At 37.2% G+C, this 26,054-nt stretch overlaps 1 protein-coding gene and 1 long non-coding RNA gene across 6 annotated transcripts in view; one reads left to right on the top strand and one right to left on the bottom strand.

Moving 5' to 3' along the window:
- tha1 (threonine aldolase 1) overlaps window positions 1–21,953 on the bottom strand; it is a 34,811-nt gene extending 12,858 nt beyond the window's left edge. For 2 of the 5 annotated variants that reach the window (XM_048169995.1, XM_048169998.1), the window contains exons 1-5: window positions 11,461–12,052; window positions 3,824–3,907; window positions 3,431–3,519; window positions 1,472–1,657; window positions 1,030–1,167 (exon numbers count right to left, since the gene is read on the bottom strand). In XM_048169995.1, the coding sequence (XP_048025952.1) occupies window positions 1,030–1,167; window positions 1,472–1,657; window positions 3,431–3,519; window positions 3,824–3,907; window positions 11,461–11,713 (750 nt within the window). In that variant the 5' untranslated portion in view covers window positions 11,714–12,052. Of the gene's footprint in view, window positions 1–1,029; window positions 1,168–1,471; window positions 1,658–3,430; window positions 3,520–3,823; window positions 3,908–11,456; window positions 12,053–14,324; window positions 15,354–21,385 lie in introns of those variants that run through there. The other 3 variants (XM_048169996.1, XM_048169997.1, XM_048169999.1) reach the window with 3 other exon arrangements.
- LOC125255065 lies at window positions 21,168–25,179 on the top strand. Its single transcript, XR_007181818.1, has 3 exons — window positions 21,168–21,321; window positions 21,395–21,574; window positions 23,833–25,179. It is a non-coding gene; the product is annotated as an uncharacterized LOC125255065 (long non-coding RNA).
- The last annotated feature ends 875 nt before the right edge of the window (window positions 25,180–26,054 follow it).

Here is a 26,054-nt window from a genome sequence, read left to right as displayed (position 1 = left end):
TAAAGTTATTATTTAAAGTAATATATTTTTAAGAATAAATTGTACTAAATCAACTTATTGAATTAACATCCCTCCTATTAATATTTGATCTTCATATTATACTTATATTGAAGGATTAGTTCACTTTCAAATGAAAATTAACCCAAGCTTTATTCACCCTCAAGCCATCCTTGGTGTATATGAATTTCTTCTTTCTGATGAACACAATCAGAGTTACATTAATAAATATCCTGACGCATCTAAGCTTTATAATGGCAGTGAATGGGACCAATGAGTATGAAGCTCAAAAAAACACATCCATCCATTATAAATGTACTCCACACAGCTCCTGGGGGGTTAATAAAGGCCTTCTGAAGCTAAGTGTTTGTGTAAGAAACATATCCATATATAACAAGTTATAAAGTAAAATATCTAGCTTCCGCCAGACCGCCTTCCACTTTTAACTTATGAAAAAAACGTAACTGACGTCGCGTCAGTTACTCTTTTTTCACAAGTTGAATATAGGCGTGGGACATAGTTTAAGTGTTTTGAACTGTGAGAGTTTTACACTTTCTTCGTAAGTTGAATACGGAATGTGTTCTGGTGGAAACTAGACATTTTACTTTGTAACTTGTTAAATATGGATGTTTTTCTTACACAAACACATCAAATTACTTTAGAAGGCCTTTATTTACCCCTGGAGCTGTGTGGAGTACGTTTTTGATGGATGGATTGATGGTTGGTCCCATTCACTGCCATTATAAAGCTTGGATGCATCAGGATATTTATTAATATAACTCTGATTGTGTTCATCAGAAAGAAGAAAGTCATATACACCTAGGATGGCTTGATGGTAAGTAAAGTTTGGGATAATGTTAATTTTAAAGTGAACTAATCCTTTGAGTACACTGACATATGTAGCAGAAGCGAATGAAACAGAACAACTATCTGAGTTTCATGGTTACATAGCCTATATAAAAATAGTCATACAAGAATAACAGACTTATTATATATTATAATAAAGTGGACCCTTAACATGTGAGTGCTTACCTTGGACAGACACACACTGACAGAGTGGCAGTGCTGCAGTATAACAGAGGGCTGTACGGCCAGAGCCACGGCTGCATTCATCACCCTCGCTCCATCCATATGGACAGCCAAACCAAACTTATCAGCCACAGAGCGAAGCTTTGAGCAAGAAACACAGTTATAAACATAAATTCAATGCATGCTCAAGGCTTCTACATTTTCTAAATCTTTTCAAATGAAATAAACAAAAAGTGTAATATGAGAATGTGCCTCATTTGTCAAATCTAAAGCAGAACCTGTTTGTGCTAGAGTGCTGAATAAATCAGTCTTTGTTTAATCACTCATTTACTAAATGGAGGGATTGTGTCCCATTGTTCAGAGTTCAGCCCCAGGTGTTTGGCTGCCTCAACACATTCTCTCTCACACACACGTTTAATGAACCAAAGTTTAACTAATATCTAACCTCCTGCAGGAAGGAGAGTGGGAGGACGCGCCCTCCCTGGATATTGTGCGTGTTTTCCACACAAACCAGGCGGGAGCGTGGGTAGTGTGGGTTAGGGTAATCGTGACGGATCTTGGAGATCAGCTGGTCTAGGTCAAAGGTGCCATCGCCAAGGGTGGTGACTGTTGCAGAATGGACGCCTGCTAGCTATGAATAAAAACAAGAGCACATATATTTCATCCTACGGATAATGTGACATATGGATGTTTCTTCTTTATGGGCACTTTCAGACTTTTTCAAAAATAAACTCTCTTAAATAACACTTTTCACTAGTTAATTTAACCTTGTAGATCCTGGCATATGAAATAGCAGCCAGAAAAATCTAATTATTTGAAATGGAAGGCTATTGAACCTTTAGACAAAATATAGTTTAAAAAATCTACAAAATGCATGTGTTTTATGTTGAGTATTATTTTTGATACATCATGCTTTAAAGGTGCCCTAGATTATGTTTTTAAAAGATGTAATATAAGTCTAAGGTGTCCCCTGAATGTGTCTGTGAAGTTTCAGATCAAAATACCCCATAGATTTTTTTTTTAATAATTTTTTTAACTGCCTATTTTGGGGCATCATTATAAACGCGCCGATTTTATGCTGCGGCCCCTTTAAATCCCGTGGTCCACGCCCACAGAGCTCGCGCTTGCCTTGAACAGTGCCTTAACAAAGTTTACACAGCTAATATAACCCTCAAAATGGATCTTTACAAAGTGTTCGTCACGCATGCGGCATGCATGCGTCGGATTATGTGAGTATTGTATACTGTTATATTGTTTACTTCTGATTTTGAATGAGTTTGATAGTGCTCCGTGGCTAACGGCTAATGCTACACTGTTGGAGAGATTTATAAAGAATGAATTATACAGACTGCAAGTGTTTAAAAATGAAAATAGCGACAGCTCTCTTGTCTCCGTGAATACAGTAATAACCGATGGTAACTTTAACCACATTTAACAGTAACGTACATTAGCAACATGCTAACGAAATATTTAGAAAGACAGTTTACAAATATCACTAAAAATATCATGTTATCATGGATCATGCCAGTTATTATTGCTCCATCTGCCATTTTTCGCTATTGTTCTTGCTTGCTTACCTAGTCTGATGATTTGGTTGTGCACATCCAGACGTTAATACTGGCTGCCCTTGTCTAATGCCTTTTATAATGTTGGAAACGTGGGCTGGCATATGCAAATATTGGGGGCGTACACCCCGACTGTTACGTAACAGTCGGTGTTATGTTGAGATTCGCCTGTTCTTCGGAGGTCTTTTAAACAAATGAGATTTATATAAAAAAGAGGAAACAATGGCGTTTGAGACTCACTGTATGTCATTTCCAGGTACTGAACTCTTGTTATTTAACAATGCCAAGATAAATTAAATTTTTCATTCGAGGGCACCTTTAATGGCTCATATATTATGACATAAGGAGAATATTGAGCTCATACTACAAACAGCTCAATTTAATATTATAAGAAAGTTATAATATCTGGCAAAAATGAAGATGATCTCCCAATAAAATGTCTTTGTAAGATTACATTTCAATGCTTAGTTTTATGATCAAAGCTCTTACATTTTTATTGTGAGTCAAAACATATGTAATGCATGTTTTTCAAATTCCTCAAAAGCCTAATGTATTATATTTGATACATTTTTTTGAAAACATTTTTTTATAAAGCAACATGATAATTTCCACCACATCTCAAATTATTATCGTGCAAAATAGCATTCTGTGGTGGAAATAACATTTTAACCTTTTGGGATAAATTGGCAGACTCCTTTATGAATATGTTAAATTAAATCACATAGTCGATTCATTTTTTAATTGATATAGGACTGGAAGAATAATCGATACAAGAACATGTTCTGAGACAAAGAACATAAGCCTAAGTAAGAGACAAATATATCCCCTTTTGTTCATACCTGTGCACTTCCTCCTTGCTCATAAATATGAATATGAGAGAGATCACCTACTATCATCTCATCACCCCTCTCTCTGCAGTGAACCATAACTGAGAGAGAAACAAAGAAAGAAAATGAGGGCAACATGTCTGTACATCACTGCTGTACATTACTGCAACATCTGGTCACTAACAAGAACAAAATTCCTTGAACAGTGAGCTATTTCTGTGAGCTAAAGCACAAATCAGTATCATTTTTGAAATATCAGATTTTAATAGCCAGAGACAGCTTTTAGGCAGCGACACTGGCCACAGCCACTGCAAAATATGTGTCCATTTTACCTCTAAGCTTTTACCAAGTGACAACTGTAAACAAGTTTTATTAATAGCCCTGGGCACCATTGTACAATCTCACCTGCAATCAGGTTACCCATGGTTCCTGTGGGGACAAATAGAGCTGCTTCCATACCAAACATATCAGCAGCTATTTTCTGCAGTTCTAGAAAGAATGGGGGGAAAAATATAATGTATCCAAATGTATGCTGTACAAATATGAAAAAAATATGGAAGTAAGGAAATTATGAAAAAAATAAATCCAAAACAATCTTATATTTTATCTTCTTCAAAGCAGACACCCTAATATATTTGCACATTCTCTCATCTAACTTCATGAGGCGAAACCTGGCTTCTTTCGGTCCAACTCGTACATTTTAAATAATAATAATGTTTTTAATACATAAGCAAGTTATAGGTAAGGTAGGTAAGTTATGTTTGTCTACAAAACTTAGTCTAAATAACTAACTAAGCATTAGACTCTAGGTCAAAGGCTAACTGGAAACATGAATTCCAAAATCTTTGACTCGTGTTATGTGTGTGCATATAATATAAATGTATATAAACAACATAGATGGTAATAGAAAATCTGTGCAATAACACCAGACATTCATGTCACTAGTTGATGCATTACTGTAACATAATAAATGTTTTACTGTCACTTTTGAACAATTTATCGTCGTTGAATAAAAGTATTCATTTCTTTCTAAAAAATCTTGCAGATCCTAAACTTCTGAATGTTAGTGTATGTCAAAACAGAATACAAGTATACCAGTAACTCAAAAAGGTGTTTAACACCTTGTAATGTAATGCTAAGTAATTTGATATTAGCTCATGAGATAGAACAAAAAGTAGTTCTTATAGTAGCATATAGTATAGTAACATATTTATTCTACAGTATTCTTACAGAATTTATTCTGTTTCACACATACTCCGTTTGCAGTGCGCATTTTTTTAAGTGCTCGTGAAAAGTTTGTTCCGGCTGTGTGTTCCAGGAGCAGTGTATCAGTGTGCTTTATATGAATATAAGGTAATGAATTAAATAAAACTTGATTAAATGTAGTGTGTTTAAACATGACATCTATGATCGAGTGTGGCCAAAGAGAATCGCAATGCTGACAAGTCATGTTCAGTAACAAATTTTTATTTCAAATCCAAAAGAAGTAAATGTTGCGTTACAGCCACGGATCAGTTGCGCACTGCAGTAACTACTAAAGACATTGTTAAAACCGTCGAAGTGACTACAGTGGTTCAACCTTAAAGGTGCTCTATGCAAGTTTTTGACTGTACTAAAGCATAAAAATACCATAATATGTTTGCAGATATTTATTAAACATAATCAGTTCACATATTAGTTTCTCTGAAAACCATTGCTACAGACAGTTATTTTACTTTGAAATTTCTGTTTTTGCTAATTTACCCAATAGAGGGTATGCATCGACGTCACTTTCCCGCCGGAACGCGCTCCCTCAGCTGGACTGAGTGGCAAAAGAACCTGCTGCATGAGTGGATTTAATAGGGGAAACTGCGAAAACGCGAGTAAAACAAACGATCACTCTAAATGTTTGGCTCGAAAGTGTTTCTTACAACTTGTCATATAAACCTAATCAATGGATATTGACATGCAGCCAGGAATCGTGTTTCCTGACGTTTATATGTGCCTGATTTCGACGCAGGGGAAATACATAAAGCAAATCTGCCTGTGAATATTTTATACAACTACAATATAGGTAGGTTTAAATCCGAGTAATCACTTATATCATGTTATATATATCGTCATATTGTCCAGCCCTAAAACTTGTATAGTTTTGTCCAGGGGAGGATCTAGAAAATTATTTATAGGGTAGCAAAGAGGTGGCATGAGGTCTATGAAGGGTGGCAACACCAAAGCAAGCGCCCATGCATAGTTTTTGGAGATTTATGGCCTGACATACACAATTCACAGTTCACAAACATTGCATTACCAAAGTAGTCATCTATATACTGTTTAAAATTAAAAAATAAATAACAAGATTTCAATATCCATCATGGCACCAAGTAAAGACACTTTATGAAAAACATCAACAGATTCTAAATGAGTCTGAGCTTGTATCACTAAAGGAGATGAGCAGTTTTATTAATATTACACAGGCTACTTCGATGGTATGAATCACATGTTTTAGTGCAAGTTAAAGAGCAACAAATTTTTGAGTTTCTGTTATTAACAGAGGTGGGAATGTCTGTGTGTGTTCACCCAGAACACCCTATCAACTACATAGGCTACTCTAGCAACACCCCAGCAACTGCACAGCAAGAGCCTAGCAACCACCCAGAATCTCCAAGCAACCACCTAGCAACACTTTAGCAATAACCCAGAACATCTATATTCTGGCCTAACTGACCAAAGTTTTTTAAACAAGACTTTAAGTTGGCTTTATGACAAGCCAACATAAATTTATCTTTCAAACTTTTCAGTCTTATTGTTTTTCTTGATTGCTAACGCACAATTCATGAAACAATTCAACATTTTCTCACAACTATAAACACAATCTCAAAATACACCAACTTGTACAAACCTCAAACTTCCAGGTCAAAATAAAATGTTCTAGTCAAAAACTTATTCTTGTCTGACAAAATCAAACTTTGGCATCAGATGACACAAAAAAATGGACAAAATGGACAAATACACAGACTACTGCACTGCCCAGTGAACACTAGTGAGATCATATAACACTGTAACAAAAATACCTCTTACTGGGATTCAGGAATTATTTTGCATATAAATTTGATTACAGTATATACAGTACTATAGCAGTATATTGGTCTTCTGACACAAGACTATATCCCTAGGCAATCATTTCTCAGTTCTGCAAAAATACAGTAGGCTACACATAACAAATGGCTACAAAGAAAGTTGACAATCGCAACATTAAGGTTGTACAACGTGCTCCAGTTTACTGTACATAGAATAGTGAAATTTCCCTCATCTAAAGTACTGGTAGCCTACTGTGTAAGTTTAAAACCCCTGTAAATTATTCATTCAGTTCTCTCTCAGATTTTGACTGGTGTGTCATCAGTTTTGCTACCAAATGTTGTCATTGTTAAATGTTTTGAGAAATGTGTCTTTATTTTGAGAACTGAACGAATGGTTTGGGAAACTACGGAAGAGGATTAGGGCCAAGCAATAATAAAAAATAAAACCATCTCGAGATTAAAGTTGTTAAATTTAGAGAAAAAAAGTCGGGATAAAATGTTGAGAATAAAGTAATTAAATTACGAGAAAAAAAGTCGTTAAATTATGAGAACAAATTCGTAATTTAACAAATTTGTTCTCATAATTTAATGAGTTTATTCTCAACATTTTATCTCGACTTTTTTCTCGAAATTTAACGATATTTTTCTCATAATTTAATGAATTTGTTCTCGTAATTTAACGACTTTTTTCTCGTAATTTAATTACTTTATTCTCAACATTTTATCTCAACTTTTTTTCTCGAAATTTAATGAGTTTTTTCCTCGTAATTTAATGAGTTTATTCTCAACATTTTATCTCGACTTTTTTCTCGAAATTTAACGATTTTTTTCTCATAATTTAACGAGTTTATTCTCAACATTTTATTTCGACTTTTTTCTCGAAATTTAATGAGTTTTTTCTCTAAATTTAACAACTTTAATCTCGAGATGGTTTTATTTTTTTATTATTGCTTGGCCCTAATCCTCTTCCGTAGGAAACTGGGCCAACTGCATCACTTATAATGTTAGCAATCGAGAAGAGTTAAAATACATAGATTCTTACATAACTCTACTATTATTTTGATTTCATGTTATTGTTTCGCCGGATGACAAAAAGACCTTTATCCATGATGAAAGTGGAGCGGGCGGTCAGTGAATCAGCTCGCCAAAAAATTGCGAAAATGAATCTCAGACATATTCGGATGGGATTACATTTCTCACAGGACTTCTGAGTTAGCCGAGAAGCAGTAATTTTCCGATTCACGTATAAATAGGGAAAAAATTGTAAGTGAACTTGGCTGCGCTGTGTTTTTGACTCTCAAAGAACTGGTTCATAAGAGTCATTTGTTAATGAAACTGAATACAATGGGCGCGCTGCGTGCGCGTGCAACCATCATGCACACTTTATTGAAAGAGGTGTTTTCTTGCCATTATTTTGTGTTAGGCTGACTTTATTTAGGTCATCACATTGAAGCGCCGCTTCTGAAAAGCAGCACTTGAAACACTGCTTAAATTTATATTTTATTCTGTGATAATTTTCGGGTGGCAGATGGGGTGGCAAAGCTTTTTCTTAGGGTGGCAGTTGAACCACCACAAATCATCAATATTTAATTGATGATTTGTCAACACAATATATAACAATACAATATATACGTATGATTTTACCTAAAAACCCAACATTTTGACACAAAATGATAACTGCAAATCCGTGTTTCTCTGTCTGGAGTCCAGTTGTTTCTGTGAATTGCAGCAATCCATTTGCTTCTTTTTTTCTGTAGCTTTCGGCAGTCTTTAAATATATACATCTGATTTTGTGTTAAAGCTATTTGTACAGTCAATCGCAAAGCTCATTCTCATTTTGGATGTGTTTTGTGTGTTTTTCGCTACATTCATGCTAAAAACCAATGTTGCCGCTCTGTCTTTGTGCCACTCAGTGGGCGTAACCGCAGTCGTAACGGTCGACGGTGACGTCACATGCATACCCTCTATTCGGTTGTTAAGTCTGACGTCACGCGGCAGCGCTTCCGGGTCCTAACACTCTATCTCATACCACAAGAAAACAACAAATGGTGCTAACATACATACACGATGTGGTGTAATACTACAAAAAATATATAATTATAACCTTTATCTCCATACCAAAATCCCAGATGGCCAGACAATGATTCATCTTTTATAAATCGTTAAAATATTAATATCTGTGACGCTGTGAGCACGGAGACTGTTGTGTAGACTGTAAGTATTTAAAATGTTTAACTTTTTAAAATGATTGATGTTTAAAATGAATAAATAGCGCTCATAAACGGCCGTCGATGGCATTCTCAAGTGAAACGAGTCGAGGCTTGGACCCGGAAACCTTACGTCACGACTTAAGCGGATAGTATTTTGCCACCCTGGGTTGCCAGTTGGCGGAAAACACATGCAGCGAATTGCAGCCATGGAAGCCAGCGAACAAACTGGGTCAGAGATCGCAGATTCTACCCGACCTAAAAATCTCTATGAATGGGAGCATATTAAAACACGATATCAACTCATCATAAATCAATAAATCAACTAATTATCTTACAGTGTGTAAGTCTCCTTGCCTTCCAATGTCAAATGAGCTCACTCCTGTTGCGTGTCTTCAAACTGGCAACCCGCAAGAGCATAGAGTCTGAGGAGGAGGGGGCGGGGCAAACAATATTGCAGACTGCAGTACCCATTTCAACCACTAGCTGTCATTCTTACAGAGAGCACCTTTAATGTTATGAAGTGACTAGAATACTTTGTGAGCCCAAAAACAAAACAAAAATAATGACTTCATTCAACAATATCATCTCTTCTGTGTCATTCTCATACGTTGTTTACGTCCAGCGCTTCCAGGTTCTACGTCAGAACACCGGCTCCAGCGTCAGCATCATACGCATGCGTCATGTTGCTCACATGTGCAGCTTTGGCCAATACTGAGCCAGCACGGAAGCCTTCACTGTGCTTTTTGCAGGACCTGCATAAGGATAATGACAGGGAAGAGAAGATATTGTTGAATAAAGTTGTTATTTTTGTTTTGTTTTTGTGCAAATTAAGTATTCTCATCGCTTCATAATATTAAGGTTGAACCACTGTAGTCACATGGACTGTTTTAACAATGTCTTTACTACCTTTCTGGACCTTGAAAGGTAGTCATACACCCTCAGATTTCATCATCAATATCTTAATTTGTGTTCTGAAGATGAACGAATGTCTTAAAGGTGTGGAACGACATGAGGGTGAGTAATTAATGACATAAATTGTATATGACTAATACTGATGAATAAATAGTTATAAATAGTTAATTTAACTTACCCTGTAAGGTAAGATAAATTAAATAGCAATCTCCTTTACTTTTCTTGTGACCAAGGAATTTCAAGGAGCAGCTGGTTTTGGGATTTCACAGATCTCTGTAAGCAACTACAATTCATAAGCACAGAAACATATTTTGGTGCCAGTCCATGCAGAGCTTTAAAAGTATACAAAATGTGTACTTCTAAAATGAACTGGTAGCCAGAGTAAATAGGCCAGAATAAGGGATAGCCTATATGATCCCTCTTTCTTGTGTTTGTCAGCAAAATTGCTGCCGCATTTTGAACTCTCTGAAGACGTGACACCGAAGACTGACTTACACCCAGGTACAAAGCATTGCAGTAATCAAGATCACTGAAAGATAAGACAGATTTGGAGTTTAGTTTGCAATTGAAAGAATCTATTCTTCACAACTGAATTAATTTGTCTGTCAAACTTTAATTCTGTGTCAAAGATAAGTGATTTAACAGATGTATCATCTCCAGACTTTATGGGCAGATACATCTGGGTGTCATCAGCATAAAAGTGATACGAAATTCTATATTTCTTAATAAGAGATCCAAGAGGAAGCATATACAATGAAAATAACACTGGTCCCTGTTACATGCACACGTCACATGAACTGTCAGTTTGTTTGTTTTTCTTCTGTCACGTTCTTCTTTGTTTGAGTTTCCCGCCACAATCTGTTTCCATGGACACTAATCATCATCATCACAGCTGTTAGTCATTTGAGTTCATTAGTATGTGTATATCAGTTCAGTTCTGTCAGTGTGTCTTTGTCGGGTCTCGTTTATTGTAAGTAATGTGTTGGTTTGTGTTCTGATCTGGATTCTGGATTTTTCCCTGTGGATTATCAAGTAAAGACTTGTTTTACTCTTATCTCCTTCGTTATGTAACAGTCCCAAAATGGATCCTTGAGGGACCCCACATGTGACAGAAGCTTTTGATGAGGAAAAGTTTCCAATTTTAACAGAAAAGGTTCTATTTTGAAAATAAGAGGCAAACCAGCTTAGAGCGGTTCCTTGGATGTCCACTACTGTTGTAAACGATTTTGGTTGAAAATTATTTGGACCTGTATGATCTAAGCCAGGCCTTTTAAACCGGAACCTGGACGACCGCATGCTTAGACTTGAAGGAACACCATAGACTAAACATCATATACCTGCATGCAAATCCTTCCCAGCTACCACATGACATACCAGTTATGTGATTTATTTGTACTTTTATTTCATGACTACTAATTGACAACGTAACGTTGCCTGCTCGTAGTTTCTCTCGCGCTTTATATATGAAGTGATTATATATTTCATGACTAGCTATTAATTGACAGTTTGCATGCGCATTTGCGCGTGCAACTGGAGAGAGCAAGGGTACGCCCTACTAGCACACTAACGTCTGACAAGACAGGAAAGTTAGGTTTTCTGAGGTGAGAAACTTTGTTTCGTAACAAGCAACTAAAATAACGTTAGAATAACGACACTGACATGGCCTGTCTGACAACATATCATCTGACCGCAGGCACTTCGCGACCCACCAATAGGTCTATATTAACACTGGCCTATAACATCTATATTATGCTTTTAACAGATGAATCGCAATTAAACACGTCTGGAACCTCTTAAATTGTCACAATAGAGTCTGGCCAAACAGAAGCACACAAAAGTGACTCCGTTTAAACAACTAACCAACCATCAGCAGTAGGGTCTTCTTTGAACACATCGTCTCCGTCCTTTGCCTCTGCTATGGCTCGGCGCATGGCTGCTCCAGGTTTGGTGACGGTGTCGCTGCGGAGGTCCACGGTGCGAACACCTGATCCCGTAACCACCTGCGGGGACCCACAGTACATCCGAAGCATAGGCGTAATTTGCGGGTGGGACAGGTGGGACACGTCCCCACCACTTTTCACCAGGGTCGATATTGTCCCTACCACTTTTTGAAACATCTTGCGGCATGGATGTACCTAATACACATGAAACATCTCCAGTTGACTAGCAAAGCATTCATTTCATTCGTTTTTTAAATAAGAGGTGAACTAGCGCTGGAAGGTGTTGTTTTTGAAACCATGCTGAGCGTTCGTTGATGTTGCCGCTGTTATCAGAGGCATGCAACTGTGCTCTCTTGGCGCTCATACACAGTCCACACGTAAGAGCGCTTTATCACTGAACGCAGGTTTTAAAGGTGCCCTAGAATCAAAAATTGAATTAAAAGTTCAATAGTAGCATAGTTAAATAACAAGAGTTCAGTACATGGAAAAGACATACATTGAGTTTCAAACCCCATTGCTTCCTCCTTCTTATATAAATCTCATTTGTTTAAAAGACTTCCGGAAAACAGGAGGATCTCAACATAACACCGACTGTTACGTAACAGTCGGGATCATTAATATGTATGACCCCAATATTTGCATATATGCCAGCCCATGTTCAAGGCATTAGACAAGGAAAGGCAGTATTAACGTCTGGATCTGTGCACAGACAAGGTAAGCCAGCAAGAACAACATTGAAAAATGGCAGATTATACAGACTGCCATGTGCAGTCTGTATAATGCATAAACAACTTCATTCTTTATAAATCTCTCCAACAGTGTAGAATTAGCCGTTAGCCACGGAGCATAGCGTCAAACTCATACAGAATCAAACGTAAACATCAAAATAAATACTTTACTCACATAATTCGAACCATGCATACAGCATGCATGACGAACATCTTGTAAAGATCCATTTGAGGGTTATATTAGCTGTGTGAACTTTGTAAATGCACTGCAATATAGTCGAGAGCTCGTGTGGCAGGGAGCGCGCCATTTAAAGGGGCGGCGCTGCCAAAATCAGTAGTTAATGATGCCCCAAAATAGGCAGTTACAAAAATTAATTAAAAAAAAACTATGGGGTATTTTGAGCTGAAACTTCACAGACACATTCAGGAGACACCTTAGACTTATATTACATCTTGTGAAAAAGCATTCTTGGGCACCTTTAATAGAGGGTATGCACGTGACGTCATCGTCGACCGTTATGGCTGCGGTCACGTCCACTGAGTGGCACAAAGACTGAGCGGCAGCATTGGTTTTTAGCGTGAATGCCGCGAAAAACACACAAAACACATCCAAAACGGGAAAGAGCCTTGTGATTGACTGAACAAATAGCTTTGACACAAAACCCTGAGGTAGGCTATATATTTAAAGACTGCCGAAAGCTACAGAAAAAAAGCAAACGGATCGCTGCAATTCACAGAAACAACTGGACTCCAGGCAGAGAAACATGGATTTGCAGTTATCATTTTGTCAAACTGTTGGATTTTGAGGTAAAATCATACCGTATTGTATTGTTATATATTGTGTTGACAACTCATCAATTAAATATTTACTATCTCATATTCTGCATAATTTGGTGTTTTTAAATAAACACTGACAAAAACTATATAGGGCTGGACAATATGACGATATAACATTGATATAAGTGATTACGCGGATTTAAACCTACCTATATTGTGGTTATAAAATATTTACAGGCAGATTTGCTTTATGTAATTCCCCGGCGCCAAATCAGGCACATATAAATGTCAGGAAACACGACTCCTGGGTGCATGTCAATATCCATGGATTAGGTTTATTTGACAAGTTGTAAGGAACACATTCAATTCCAGCATTTAGAGTAATTCGTTTGTTTTTCGCTCGTTTTCGCAATTTCCCCTATTAAATCCAGTCATGCAGCAGGTTCTTTTGCCACTCAGTCCAGCTGAGGGAGCGCGTTTTCGGCGGGAAAGTGACGTCGATGCATACCCTCTATAAGGGAGGGGTCGGTGAACTTAAAAAATGGTGTGTACTGATGTTAATTCATGTTTGTAGTAGGAAGAGATGATCGGTTCATGTACGCTTGAACTAAAAGGCAGCGATCACACACACACACACACACACACACACACACACACACACACACACACACACTCATGTCTCACCCACTTTTTAAAACAAAGTTACGCCACTGATGCTTAGACTTGAAGGAACACCATAGACTAAACATCATATACCTGCATGCAAATCCTTCCCAGCTACCACATGACATACCAGTCATGTGATTTATTTGTACTTTTATTTCATGACTACTAATTGACAACGTAACGTTGCCTGCTCGTAGTTTCTCTCGCGCTTTATATATGAAGTGATTATATATTTCATGACTAGCTATTAATTGACAGTTTGCATGCGCATTTGCGCGTGCAACTGAAGAGAGCAAGGGTACGCCCTACTAGCACACTAACGTCTGACAAGACAGGAAAGTTAGGTTTTCTGAGGTGAGAAACTTTGTTTCGTAACAAGCAACTAAAATAACGTTAGAATAACGACACTGACATGGCCTGTCTGACAACATATCATCTGACCGCAGGCACTTCGCGACCCACCAATAGGTCTATATTAACACTGGCCTATAACATCTATATTATGCTTTTAACAGTTGAATCGCAATTAAACACGTCTGGAACCTCTTAAATTGTCACAATAGAGTCTGGCCAAACAGAAGCACACAAAAGTGACTCCGTGTAAACAACTAACCAACCATCAGCAGTAGGGTCTTCTTTGAACACATCGTCTCCGTCCTTTGCCTCTGCTATGGCTCGGCGCATGGCTGCTCCAGGTTTCGCTGCGGACACCTACGGTGTCGCTGCGGAGGTCCACGGTGCGAACACCTGATCCCGTAACCACCTGCGGGGACCCACAGTACATCCGAACACCAGGTTTGTGTAAGCAATGACGGACTAAACGAGCTGGAACCGTTAAAGCCTCGATATACTTCAAACGAAATCGAAGAACGAAGTGATGTGACGTCATTTCGAACAAAATCAGGCTAAAACGAAGTTCGTTTTGAGAGTTCGAAACTGTCAAGAAAAGTTTGCTCCAGCTGCAAAACACCTGGTCAGTGACGACAACAGGAGGTGTGCGCCGGAGGTGTGCGCCAGAGGCGTAGCAATAGGGCAGCCAAGGCAGGCAATTGCCTGGGGCCCCCGAGGGCTGATCATTTAAACAATCATAAATGTTAATATCAATATAACACGCAGCGACATCTCTGCATCCCCCTCTCTCGTTACGTTGTTTATGCTTTTGCCTCCGCTTTCAATCTGGCGCGGGGCTTACTTACATTAAAATACCTAATTCCATTTATTAAACATGAAGAGGACGTCTGGTAGGCAGAAGAGAAAAAGAAAGCAAGAAGGTGAGGAAAAGAGGAAACAGCAGTAAGTGATTGAGATAATGATGATCGACTTAAGGATATTAATAACAGATCTTTTACAAAATCGTTTCACAATAATGCACGTGTCTAAATTACACACACATCAGTGTTTCGTGAACAATTCTTCAGCTTTGAACGAATCATGAGAGTCATTCATTCAATGATTCATTCATAAATACAGCTAGTTGCTTCGAATGAATGACTCGCTCATTAAGACTGTGATTTACCACCACCTACTGACGGTTTTAATTTAATACTTAAAAGTATGCCATCATTAAAGGATTAGTTCACTTTCAAATGAAAATTTCCTGATTAATTACTCACCCCCATGTCATCCAAGATGTTCATGTCTTTCTTTCTTCAGTGGAAAAGAAATTAAGATTTTTGATGAAAACATTCCAGGATTATTCTCCATATAGTGGACTTCAGTGGCCTCCAGGGACGTGCACAGGGGGGTTGCTCAGGTTGCCCGGGCAACTGCCCATATGCCCTTCTCGACTCACGTTGCCCTTCCGAGGTGGAAAAAAATAAATAAAAAAATCGTACAATGGATGCAGAATTTCACGTAGGCCTAGATAAAAAAAAAATCGCAAAGCCTCATTCACTTCCATATTCGGGCACCCGTCCGAAAGTGAAAGTCAGTATAGGGGAAGGGCAAACTCTGTTTACGTGGCTGCAGCGCTGCACGCGACCGGCACCTGAGCTGAGCCTGCATGAGCGGCACTAGAAGGAGATTGTCGCGGTTGTCGGGTGAGACGACTTAACGTTGTTGGAAAGGTGAGTAAGGTTATAATCGTTAACGAAAACAAACGAAAAAACGAAAACTAGGTGGGGAAAAAAAATCGTCGTTAACTGAAATGAAAATAAAAACGAGGCATTACAAAAAAAACGATAACTAACCAAAACTGTAATGTGTGTTTGGCAAAACTAACTAAAATAAAATAAAATTATAGATTAAATGTCCTTAGTTTTCGTCTTTGTCAATGTCTTTCATAGAGCAAACGTTCAGCTACATTTCATTTCCCTGCGTCTCTCACTTACGCGTCTCTCTCACATACTCGCGCGCGCGCACAGCCCCTCCCCTCCGTGCACACCGCGCCTCCATGAGAACGAGTGTTGAGCAAGTTCGCGAAAGGTTGGTATCTCGTGAAAACCTTTACACAATCACACATTAAAAAGTGGTATAAAAATATTTTTAATTCTGAATATAATTGTGTCAGTGTGTTAATGTCGACCTGAGAAGCGATTGCTACTTCAGAAAGTTAACTAGACGCAAGTTTGAGGTAAAATGCACTGAGGTAAAATGACGACGGGCCGTTGAATTATTAGAGGGGGGGTTAGGGGAATGGTTGGTAGGGGAGTGCCCTTTTTTTAGGTCAGAGCAACTGCCCCTCAAAATTCCTGTGCACGTCCCTGGTGGCCTCCAAACGGTTGAAGGTCAAAATTAGTTTCAATGCAGCTTCAAAGCGTTCTACGTGATCCCAGATGAGGAATAAGGGTCTTATCTAGAGAAACCATCACTCATTTTCTAAAAAAAAAATTAAAAGTTTTATATGTTTTAACCATAAATGCTCATCTTGAACTAGCTCTCTTCTTCTTCTTCTCTATTTGAATTCCAGCATTGTAGACACTGCTAAGTATATTACTGCCCTCCACAGGTCAAAGTTTGAACTAATTGTTATATACTTGCACTGAAATATTGTATATGACAATTTAGTTCAAACTTTGACCTGTGGAGGGCACTGTGTCTACACTGCTGGAATTCTAATAGAGAAGAAGAAGAGGAGAGCTAGTTCAAGATGAGCATTTATGGTTAAAATGTATAAAATTAAAAAAATTTTTTTTAGAAAATTAGTGATGGTTTCTCTAGATAAGACTCTTATTCCTCATCTGGGATCGCGTGGAATGCTTTGAAGCTGCAATGAAACTGTAATTTTGACCTTCAACCGTTTGGGCTCCATTAGGGCTGGGCGATATATTGCATACGATTGTCACGTGCATTTCGTCAGTAAAGCCGGTTCCCTGATTACCGCTAAATCACCATCACCTGCTTTCAAATGGTGCGGCATTCAGAACCGTAGTTCACTGAAAAGCTACGCAATATCGTGTTCATTATCGCAGATGAATCGCCTTCGATAATGAACGCGATATTGCGTAGCTTGTCAGTGATCTACTGCTCTGTCTATTAAATGCCGCTCCATTTGAAAGCAGGTGATGGAGATTTAGCGGTAATCAGGGAACCGGCTTTACTGACGAAATGCGTGTGACAATCGCATGCGATATATCGCCCATCCCTAGGCTCCATTGAAGTCCACTATATGGAGAAAAATCCTGGAATGTTTTCATCAAAAACCTTAATTTCTTTTCCACTGAAGAAAGAAAGACATAAACATCTTGGATGACATGGGGGTGAGTAAATTATCAGGAAATTTTAATTCTGAAGTGAACTAATCCTTTAAGTTTTTTTCTATTGATTTTTTTTTTTAACATCTATTTTATAAAGTTATTCATAAAGTTAAAAAAATGCACTGGAAAATGGGCAAGCCTCTTACGCATCAATATAAATAAATATCAACTAATTGACATTATTAAATTAGTAGTTTATCCAGCTCGCATTAATATAAATAAATATCAAAACATTTATTTAGTTGACATTATTCAATTAGTAAGATTTGTTGACGAATTTTGTAAATTAAAAAATAAGCACTTTAATTTTATAAACGATAAACAATTTGTTCTGTTATGTGTTTTGACTACGTTATATGTTTTATAATTACGTCACTAGGTAACAAAGATATTTTAACAAAAAAATCTTTTAGAAGGGCCGGTCGGTTCGCCTCTGGTGTGTGCTGAGGCTCCGCTTTCTTTCACGCGAGACTCTAAGTATCACTGAGGTATTAGCTACCGCGTTTTCATTTTCTAAAAACGAAAAATGGATAGTTTTGTACTATTGTTCCCAGCATGCATTGCGGCATGATGATGAAGGGGTTGTCATCATCTAGTGGTCTAATCTTACACAGTGTTTTTTTTATTTTTATCATATAGTTGTAATGCAGTTCATTTCAACTTAATAATTGTCTGTTATAGCAGGGGTTCCCAACCACATTCCTGGAGCCCCATAACACTGCATGTTTTCCATGTCTCCTTAATCAAACACCTGATTCAGATCATCAGCTCATTAGTCGAGACTTCAAGATCTGAAATGGGTGTGCGCCAGACAAAGCAAAATGTGCAGTGTTGGGGGACTCCAGGAATGTGGTTGGAACCACTGTGTTATAGAATGCATTGCGGCCTGGAGCATGTCACCATTGTTGAGATTTATATGTCTATGTAACATCACATACTGCCCAATGCCCCAGCACAGTCACCATAAACTGTACTGAATAAAGGGTTAAAATAAACCCCAGAAAATAAGGGGTATAACCCTGAGGCAAAAATAATCCCTACATCACATTCCATGCACTCAGTTTCACATTACAAATGATAAAGTACATTATTTAGTCCTTACAACTTCCATGGAAGCACTATTTTTTTCCCATTACTTTTTTAGTGTTTTTGTAAAAAATCTCATATGCTCATCAAGCCTGCATTTATGTGATCAAAAATACAGAAAAACAGTAATATTATGAAATATTATTACAATTCAAAATAACGGCTTTCTATTTTTAATATACAAACAAACCCGACAGTTTGAACTGTTTCAAATTCAACTATTATTGAAATCTCATAACGGAACAAAACTGTCAACCATTGAGATCTCGTAAAGGAACAAAACTGACTGTCAGTGAGATCTAGTAAAGGAACAAAACCAACCATCATTGAAATTTCGCAATTAAACAAAACCGTCTTAGAAATCTCAAAAAGGAACAAGGAAACAAAACCGACCATCATTGCAATCTCGTAACATTTGAAAGCAGGTGATGGCGATTTAGCGGCAATCAGGGAACCGGCTTTACTGACGAAATGCGCGTGACAATGGCATGCGATATATCGGTCAGCCCTATTGTCAATGAAATCTCGTAACGGAAAAAAAATGTCCTGTCATTGAAATCTTGTAACCAAATAAAACCGACACAGAAAACCTACCATCATTAAAATCTTGTAATGAATCAAAACCGACCATCATTAAAATGACGTAATGGAACAAAAGAGGCCATCATTGAAATCTCATAAGGGAACAAAACTGACTGTTATTGAGATCTCGTAACAAAACAAAACTGACTATCTTTGAAATCTCGTAACAGAAGAAAACATCTTTGAAAACGAATGTCACGGAAAACCGACCATCACTGAAATCTTGAAAAGGAACAAAACTGACCGTCACTGAGATCTCGCAAAGGAACACAACCGACAGTCATTGAAATCTCATAAAAAAACAAAACCAAATCTCTTTGAAATCTCGTAAAAGCACAAAGAAACAAAACCGACCATCGTTGAAATCTCATAATGGAAAAAATAGCCATTTTTTACATTTCTTTAAGAAACAAAAACCGACTGTCATCGAAATCTCGTAAATAAACAAAACCAACAGGTTGTTTTAAATTCAACCATCATTGAAATCTTGTAAAAGAACAAAACACACTGTATTGAGGTCTTGTAACCAAATAAAACTGACTGACAATGAAAACTGACTGTCAATGAAATCTCGTAAAGAAACGAATCTAACTGCTATGGAGATCTCCTAAAACTGAATCTCCTAATAAAACTCATAACGAAACAAAACTGTCTTTGAAATCTTGTAACCGAACAAAACCGACCGTCACATAAATCTCGTAAAGGAACAAAACTGACTGTCATTGAGATTCTGCAAAGGAACAAAACCAATCATCATTGAAATCTCATAATGAAACAAAACTATCTATAACTGAAATTATATAATGGAGCAAAACTGATCAGAAATTTTAAAAAAAAGATGATAAATATTTTAAGATGACACACAAAGACATCAAGAATCAGCACAAGAATCTCAACAATGGTGACAATCAAAAGTGTCATGCCGCAATGCATGCTGGGAACAGTAGTACAAAACTCCCAGCATGCATCACAGCATGAATAAATTATGTAGCTGAAAAGCTGATGTCCTATTATTTTCTTTAATTCTAACTATTTGCTTTTATTTTTTGCTGTGGTTTTTGTTCTGTCTTTTAGTAGCCTTTTGTGATGTCCAGAGTTAATCTTGTCTGAATTTTGGTGTCACCATTGTTGAGATTCATAGGCTGATTTCTCATATCTGTGTTTGTCACTGTAGTTTACTATGGATGCCATAAGAAGCTATGGATATTTTTCTTTTTTATTTGTGGTCACAAGTTATTTTCTTAAGGCCGTGGATTATTATCATTATTTTATCTTGATTTCATGGCATTTTAGGGCTTCTGAAATGTTAATTTTCGTAAACTTAATTTTCTTGTCATCTTGACATAAAAGTTGTTTTGAGGCATTGCAAATATGGCCGCCGAGTTAACAGACTTTCCTTGAAAGGGACTTTGGCTTTAATCAGAGCTTTGGCGAGACTGTGCGCAGCGCGTTACAATACTGAGTTCTGATTGGTCAAACGCTGATATAGTTTGTTAATTATACAAAGAATTTAAAGGGGCTTTATGTAATAATGACACCCAGTGTTCAAAATAGGTACTGCAGACCAAATTCAAAATATTGTTTGGCCCGCCCCCTCGTTCAAAGACGCGGGTTGCCAGCAACAAGAGGGAGCGCAATTCACAATGAAATCTGAGGAGACTTACACACTGTAAGCTGATGAGTTGATTTATCTGTTTGTCGTTCATAGAGATTTTTAGATGGATTCAGGGTTTTTTTAAGTCAGGTAGAATCTGCGTTTCTCTGACCCAGTTTGTTTGTTGGTTTCCATGGTTGCAATATGTGGTGTTTTCCGCCAACTAGCAACCTGCGATGTCGAAATACTATTGGATAAACTGGCAGCACATGGTTTCGCACAGATCAAAACAAAGACAGACATTCCGACACGGAACGCACATTTTAAGTATAATATCTGGCTGTAGCATTGTTTTTCTGAGAAACAAGTAGGTGAACTTAGCATGTTTCCTAAATATCTGCAAACATATTGGGGTATTTTTATGCTTTATTAAAGTAAAAATCTTACATAGAGCCTAAAAATCCCTACCCCACTCCTCCTCAAATCGAGCCCTGTCGTCTGTAACTGGTTTAACGGATGTGAGCGCCCTCTCGTGGCCATTACAGAAACAGCGGGAAAGAGTACAGACTATTGAGGAGCTATGTGACGTCAATAACATCTGTTTTTATGCTTTTAACAGACGAATCCCAATGAAACACGTCTGGAACCTCTTACATTGTAAGAATAGAGTCTGCCCAAATAGAAGCACAGAAATGTGACTGTGTGTTAACATCTAACCAACCATTAACAGTAGGGTCTTCTCCGAACACATCGTCTCCGACCTCTGCCTCTGCTATGGCTCGGCGCATGGCTGCTCCGGGTTTGGTGACGGTGTCGCTGCGGAGGTCCACAGTGCGAACAGCTGATCCCGTAGCCGCCCGCGGGGACCCATAGTACAGCCGCACCGGATCCACGCAAATAACACTACGAGGTTTGTGTAAGCAATGGCGGACTAAACGAGCTGGAATCATAACTGTTCTGGAGCTCATGTCTTCTTCTTTGCACTGTAATGTAACGGAGTATTCTGCAATAGTGCATCAATTCACAGGACCTCCCTGAACTTTGGTACTGTGTTCGATAATCATTGATGTAAACGGGCTTAAGCTTCCAGACATGAATAATGGAACTCTCTGATATCGATCAGTTTACAGTAATCTTCTCAAAACTACATTAGTCCAGGTTGTTTAATCTCCAGAAAGTAACCAGTTCCAGTGTACACTTTGAGTTATAATACTGACCCTGGTGAAAAAATGGCCCGTATTGAAAAAGACAGTATGTCTGCATTTACAGAGTTGACTAAAGTTATACTCACTTTATCCACTTGTGGGCGCTCATGTCTAACATTTTAGCTCTGTAGTACTTGAGCAGTTTGTAGTTTTGGGTCTGAGCTGCATTATGTAGCAGTAATATATTTCAAAAGGCAACTTCCATCATATGAAATGCTTACTTTTGAAATGCTTTTTCTGAGACTGTGTAGGCCATGGAGCAAACTGATCACACAGTGACCTTAAAAAGTATCTTATCCTTTAATCCACACTCAAAAATAGCATTGCATTAAATAACAAAACATCAAATGAAGTTGCATTTTATTAGCACAATCACTTCTTTTAGTCATCAAATTGTGGAACATGTTTAAAGTTAATATGATAAACAACATCAATAGTTACTTTACACCCCTGTGTGAACTTGATGACTCTGAGGAAATTAAGTTAGTTCTGAGAAAAGATCTTGCGTCATTTGTTTGCAGATGCCATATTGTGATATTTTGTATCCAAAGAAATAACATTATTACATTACATTCAAGTGTGACTTTACACTTCAACACTTTACAGTTAGGTTCCATATGTTAACATTAGTTAACTACACATAAACTATTAATAATAAAAAATACTTTAAAAGCATTTAGTAGTCTTAGTTAATAATAATTAACATTACTAATACATTATTAAAAATCAAAAGTTAGATCTGTTATGAGCTAACAAAGATTAATAAATACTGTAACAAGTTAACTAATTATTGTAAAGTGTTACCATGTTATATGTATATATATATGACATGGTAACACTTATATATATAGCACGTGATATATATATATATATATATATAGCCTGTATTTCTTAGACATTGACATTTAGCAATCTTAGAAATCTTGACTGTATATCATGCTTCTAAAATATCTGTTGGTCATATGTAACCACAAACTATTTCACTTTTTAAACATTGCATCCTCCTACAGATGTGTAGCAATCATTTAATCACGACATGCATGTTTGTTTGCTGAGTGACTACATGCCTTATAGAAGATGTTCCCTATTTGACTGTGATACGTGGCCACTAAAATATCAATTTCCCATTAATAGCTCCTAATTGCGAATCAAAAATAACATCACAACCGGAATGTCAGCATGGCTTCTAAATCCGCTTGATACTCGAGTGTCACGCTCGCATGCTCGGTGCTGTGAGTAACACAATCTTATTTACACTCGCTCCTCTCAGACCTGAAAGGCCTGTCCACCCGCTGCAGTGATGTCATACGGTCAGCAGCGGAGGTTTCCTGGCCTTTACTGGCTGTGTTTCCAGCAGCTGAGCTCTGCCAGGCCGACTCTAATAAAACCCTGCGGGAGGTGTCAGGAGAGGTTGTGAAAGTGAGTCGAGCAGCTGTCTGGGTTTCCAGTAAGAGGCAGGAGGGTGGGGGTAGGTGAGGACTAGGGTGTGCCAGATGGCACCCGATTCTTACATTATATTCAAATGAGAGCATTTGTCATCCATCCCATGCCAGACTGCTCTGGTTGTAGGGCATGACTAGTGGTGCAGCAGAGATCTGTGTGTGGCGAGAAGACTCCCATCATGCATTCAAACATACGGTCCATATATTTGAATTACTTCTCGGTTTGAGTTATCATAACCTTTGAGGTTAGCAGGAGGAGTTTTGACATATGAGGAGATTGTTTGGATCCTCTTATTGCTTCATGTGATGATATATTGTTGATTTATAGCGGTAAATATGGATCTGTCATCACAGAGTGTCCACTCAAAAGTACTAAATAAACACGCAAAGCCGGATTGTTTTTAGACACAGCACGTTCTACCTTAATGTATCAGTGTGTGTGTCTATATATTTGTCTTTTACTGCAGCTGCTGGATTAGTGCCCGTAAATGAGCTGCATATGATTTTTTTTTTTCTTCTAGCGTGTCTGAAGAAACAGCTCCCTGTTGTGAGAGAAACCGTTGCAGTAAGAGGAGGGTTTACTGGAAGTCAGTTTGAAAGAGTTCCCTTCATTCTTCTATTTTTTTTTTTTTTTTTCACCACGCTAAGATTCTCCTGCTGATTGCATTGCATATTTCCCTGACCAAAACTATGCACACACAGACTGTATGTTATTGTAAATGCTGCATATTTACTCTAGTGGAGTGGGTTGGGAAAACGTTCTCCCAGGAAAACTAGAGCAAGTGTTTAGATCAGCAGTTTTTTGTGTATTTCATACTTTTTATATACATGTTCTGGGGTTTTCATGGTCATTTTCAGTTTAGTGCTGATAATGCCTGCTATGTGCATACTGACATTTATGTAAATATGAAAATGGTTTCGTTTTTGGAGTAGATGCCTGGATCCTTCATAGCAGTGTCTGTCAGGAACAAGATTGATTTGTGTTTTTATTTTAATACTATTTTTAAATTAGTTTTTTAAGTTTTAAGTTTACTTTGCATTAATTTATTTCAATCAATACTTTTTGTCATGTGATGAATGCTCAGTGACTACTACATTTCTTTATTCTTTTTTAGTTTTTTCACTTTGTTTTTATAAAAATGTTGTTAAATGAATAGTTTTCGTCTTCGTTATTTTTAGTCTACAATAATAACCCTTATCAGGAATCTGTATTCAATTTTTTTTTTAATGCAGCTAATATTGTTAGTTAAATAAACAGCATTACGATCTGTCATCAGGCACATCACTGAACCTAAAAAGGAGATACAGCCTAGGGCTCATCATTTCCCGGTTTGAGTTTGAAGCACAATCTAAACATAGAGCACAGGATTTAGCAAGATCATCACTGTACTATGATATCACAGGCCCTGGGATCTGGAGCTCTATTTTAGTGGCATTTACAGCAAAACAGACAAAACATGCTGGACGTGCTGGTCAAGTGGAACACCAAAACCAGAAGATCTGGTTCAGATTCCACTTGGATCCAAAACAATTGGCCCTTTTGTTTCCCACTATTGTGTCCTAAAGTGCTTTGTCCACGTATGCACACATTATACATATTACTTACTGGCCTTGAAACTTATTTTGCATAATTTTTATTAAAAATATAGATTTATGTCCTTAAGCTAAGGGGATATTTTGGTTAGTTTTCATTCAGTCTCTGTAAAATTGCTCCTGTTCCAAAATAAAAAAGACCTATTGTGATTTTGTTTCCAATATAAAGGACTGTAAAATAAAGATTTCCTACACTGTATAAAAAAATGTGTGAAATTTACAGTAGAAATCTGATAACAGCATTTGACACTTGATATTGATTTTGAGCATTTGATAACAGAATGAACTTAAATTTACATTTTATATATATATATATATATATATACATATACACATACACATTACTGTTAAAATTACATTTGTTTTTACTGTGTATGTATGTATTTATTTTTAACAATTCTAACTATTAACTATTTTAACTATTAAAATAAAGATTTCCTACACTGTATAAAAAATGTGTGAAATTTAAAGTAAAAATATGATAACAGCATTTTAGGTTTCACAGAATATACTTAAATTAATACACACACACATAAATATATAAACATACATTTTTACAGTATTTTACTGTCAAAATTACATTATCTTTTACTGCGTATGTATGTATATATTTATTTTTAACTAGAGGTGAATCCAGGTAAAGTAGAACACTTTTTGATCATTTGTCAAATGTTTTAAATATATGATAATAATGTCATCCCATACTAGTTCAGAATTAATTATACATGAGAATATATACACAAGATGATATGCCTAAGTGTCCCACTTTACTAGTTGTACTCGTATTCACACTACATCATGTTACGACTACCAGTAAAACCAATGCACCAACCTACTAATTTAACCTTCTCCTCTTCTGTTCTTACAAACTATGCTTTTATTATGATTACGTTTGGTATGTGTTTTTTTTTTTTTTCAAACCTTCACTTCCTTCCTGGTACAGCATGGAATCCTGCAGCAGGTTTTCCAGTAAAAGCTGGAAGGATCACATGTCACAAGCTGTTTTGTTGAAACTGCATTGAGTGTCTCATGAGTACAGGTGACTGTAATTCAGAGTCATGCTTTAATCCATTTTTGCTAATCTAGCTATTATTGCCATAACAATCAGAAGGGAAATGATGCACTTTGTAATTTTACTGGAATGGCGAGT

Source organism: Megalobrama amblycephala, linkage group LG20 (genome assembly GCF_018812025.1).
Source record: "Megalobrama amblycephala isolate DHTTF-2021 linkage group LG20, ASM1881202v1, whole genome shotgun sequence".
Taxonomy (NCBI): domain Eukaryota; kingdom Metazoa; phylum Chordata; class Actinopteri; order Cypriniformes; family Xenocyprididae; genus Megalobrama; species Megalobrama amblycephala.
The sequence above is the reverse complement of the archived record's forward strand: the minus strand, read 5'-3'. Positions and strand labels throughout refer to the sequence as shown.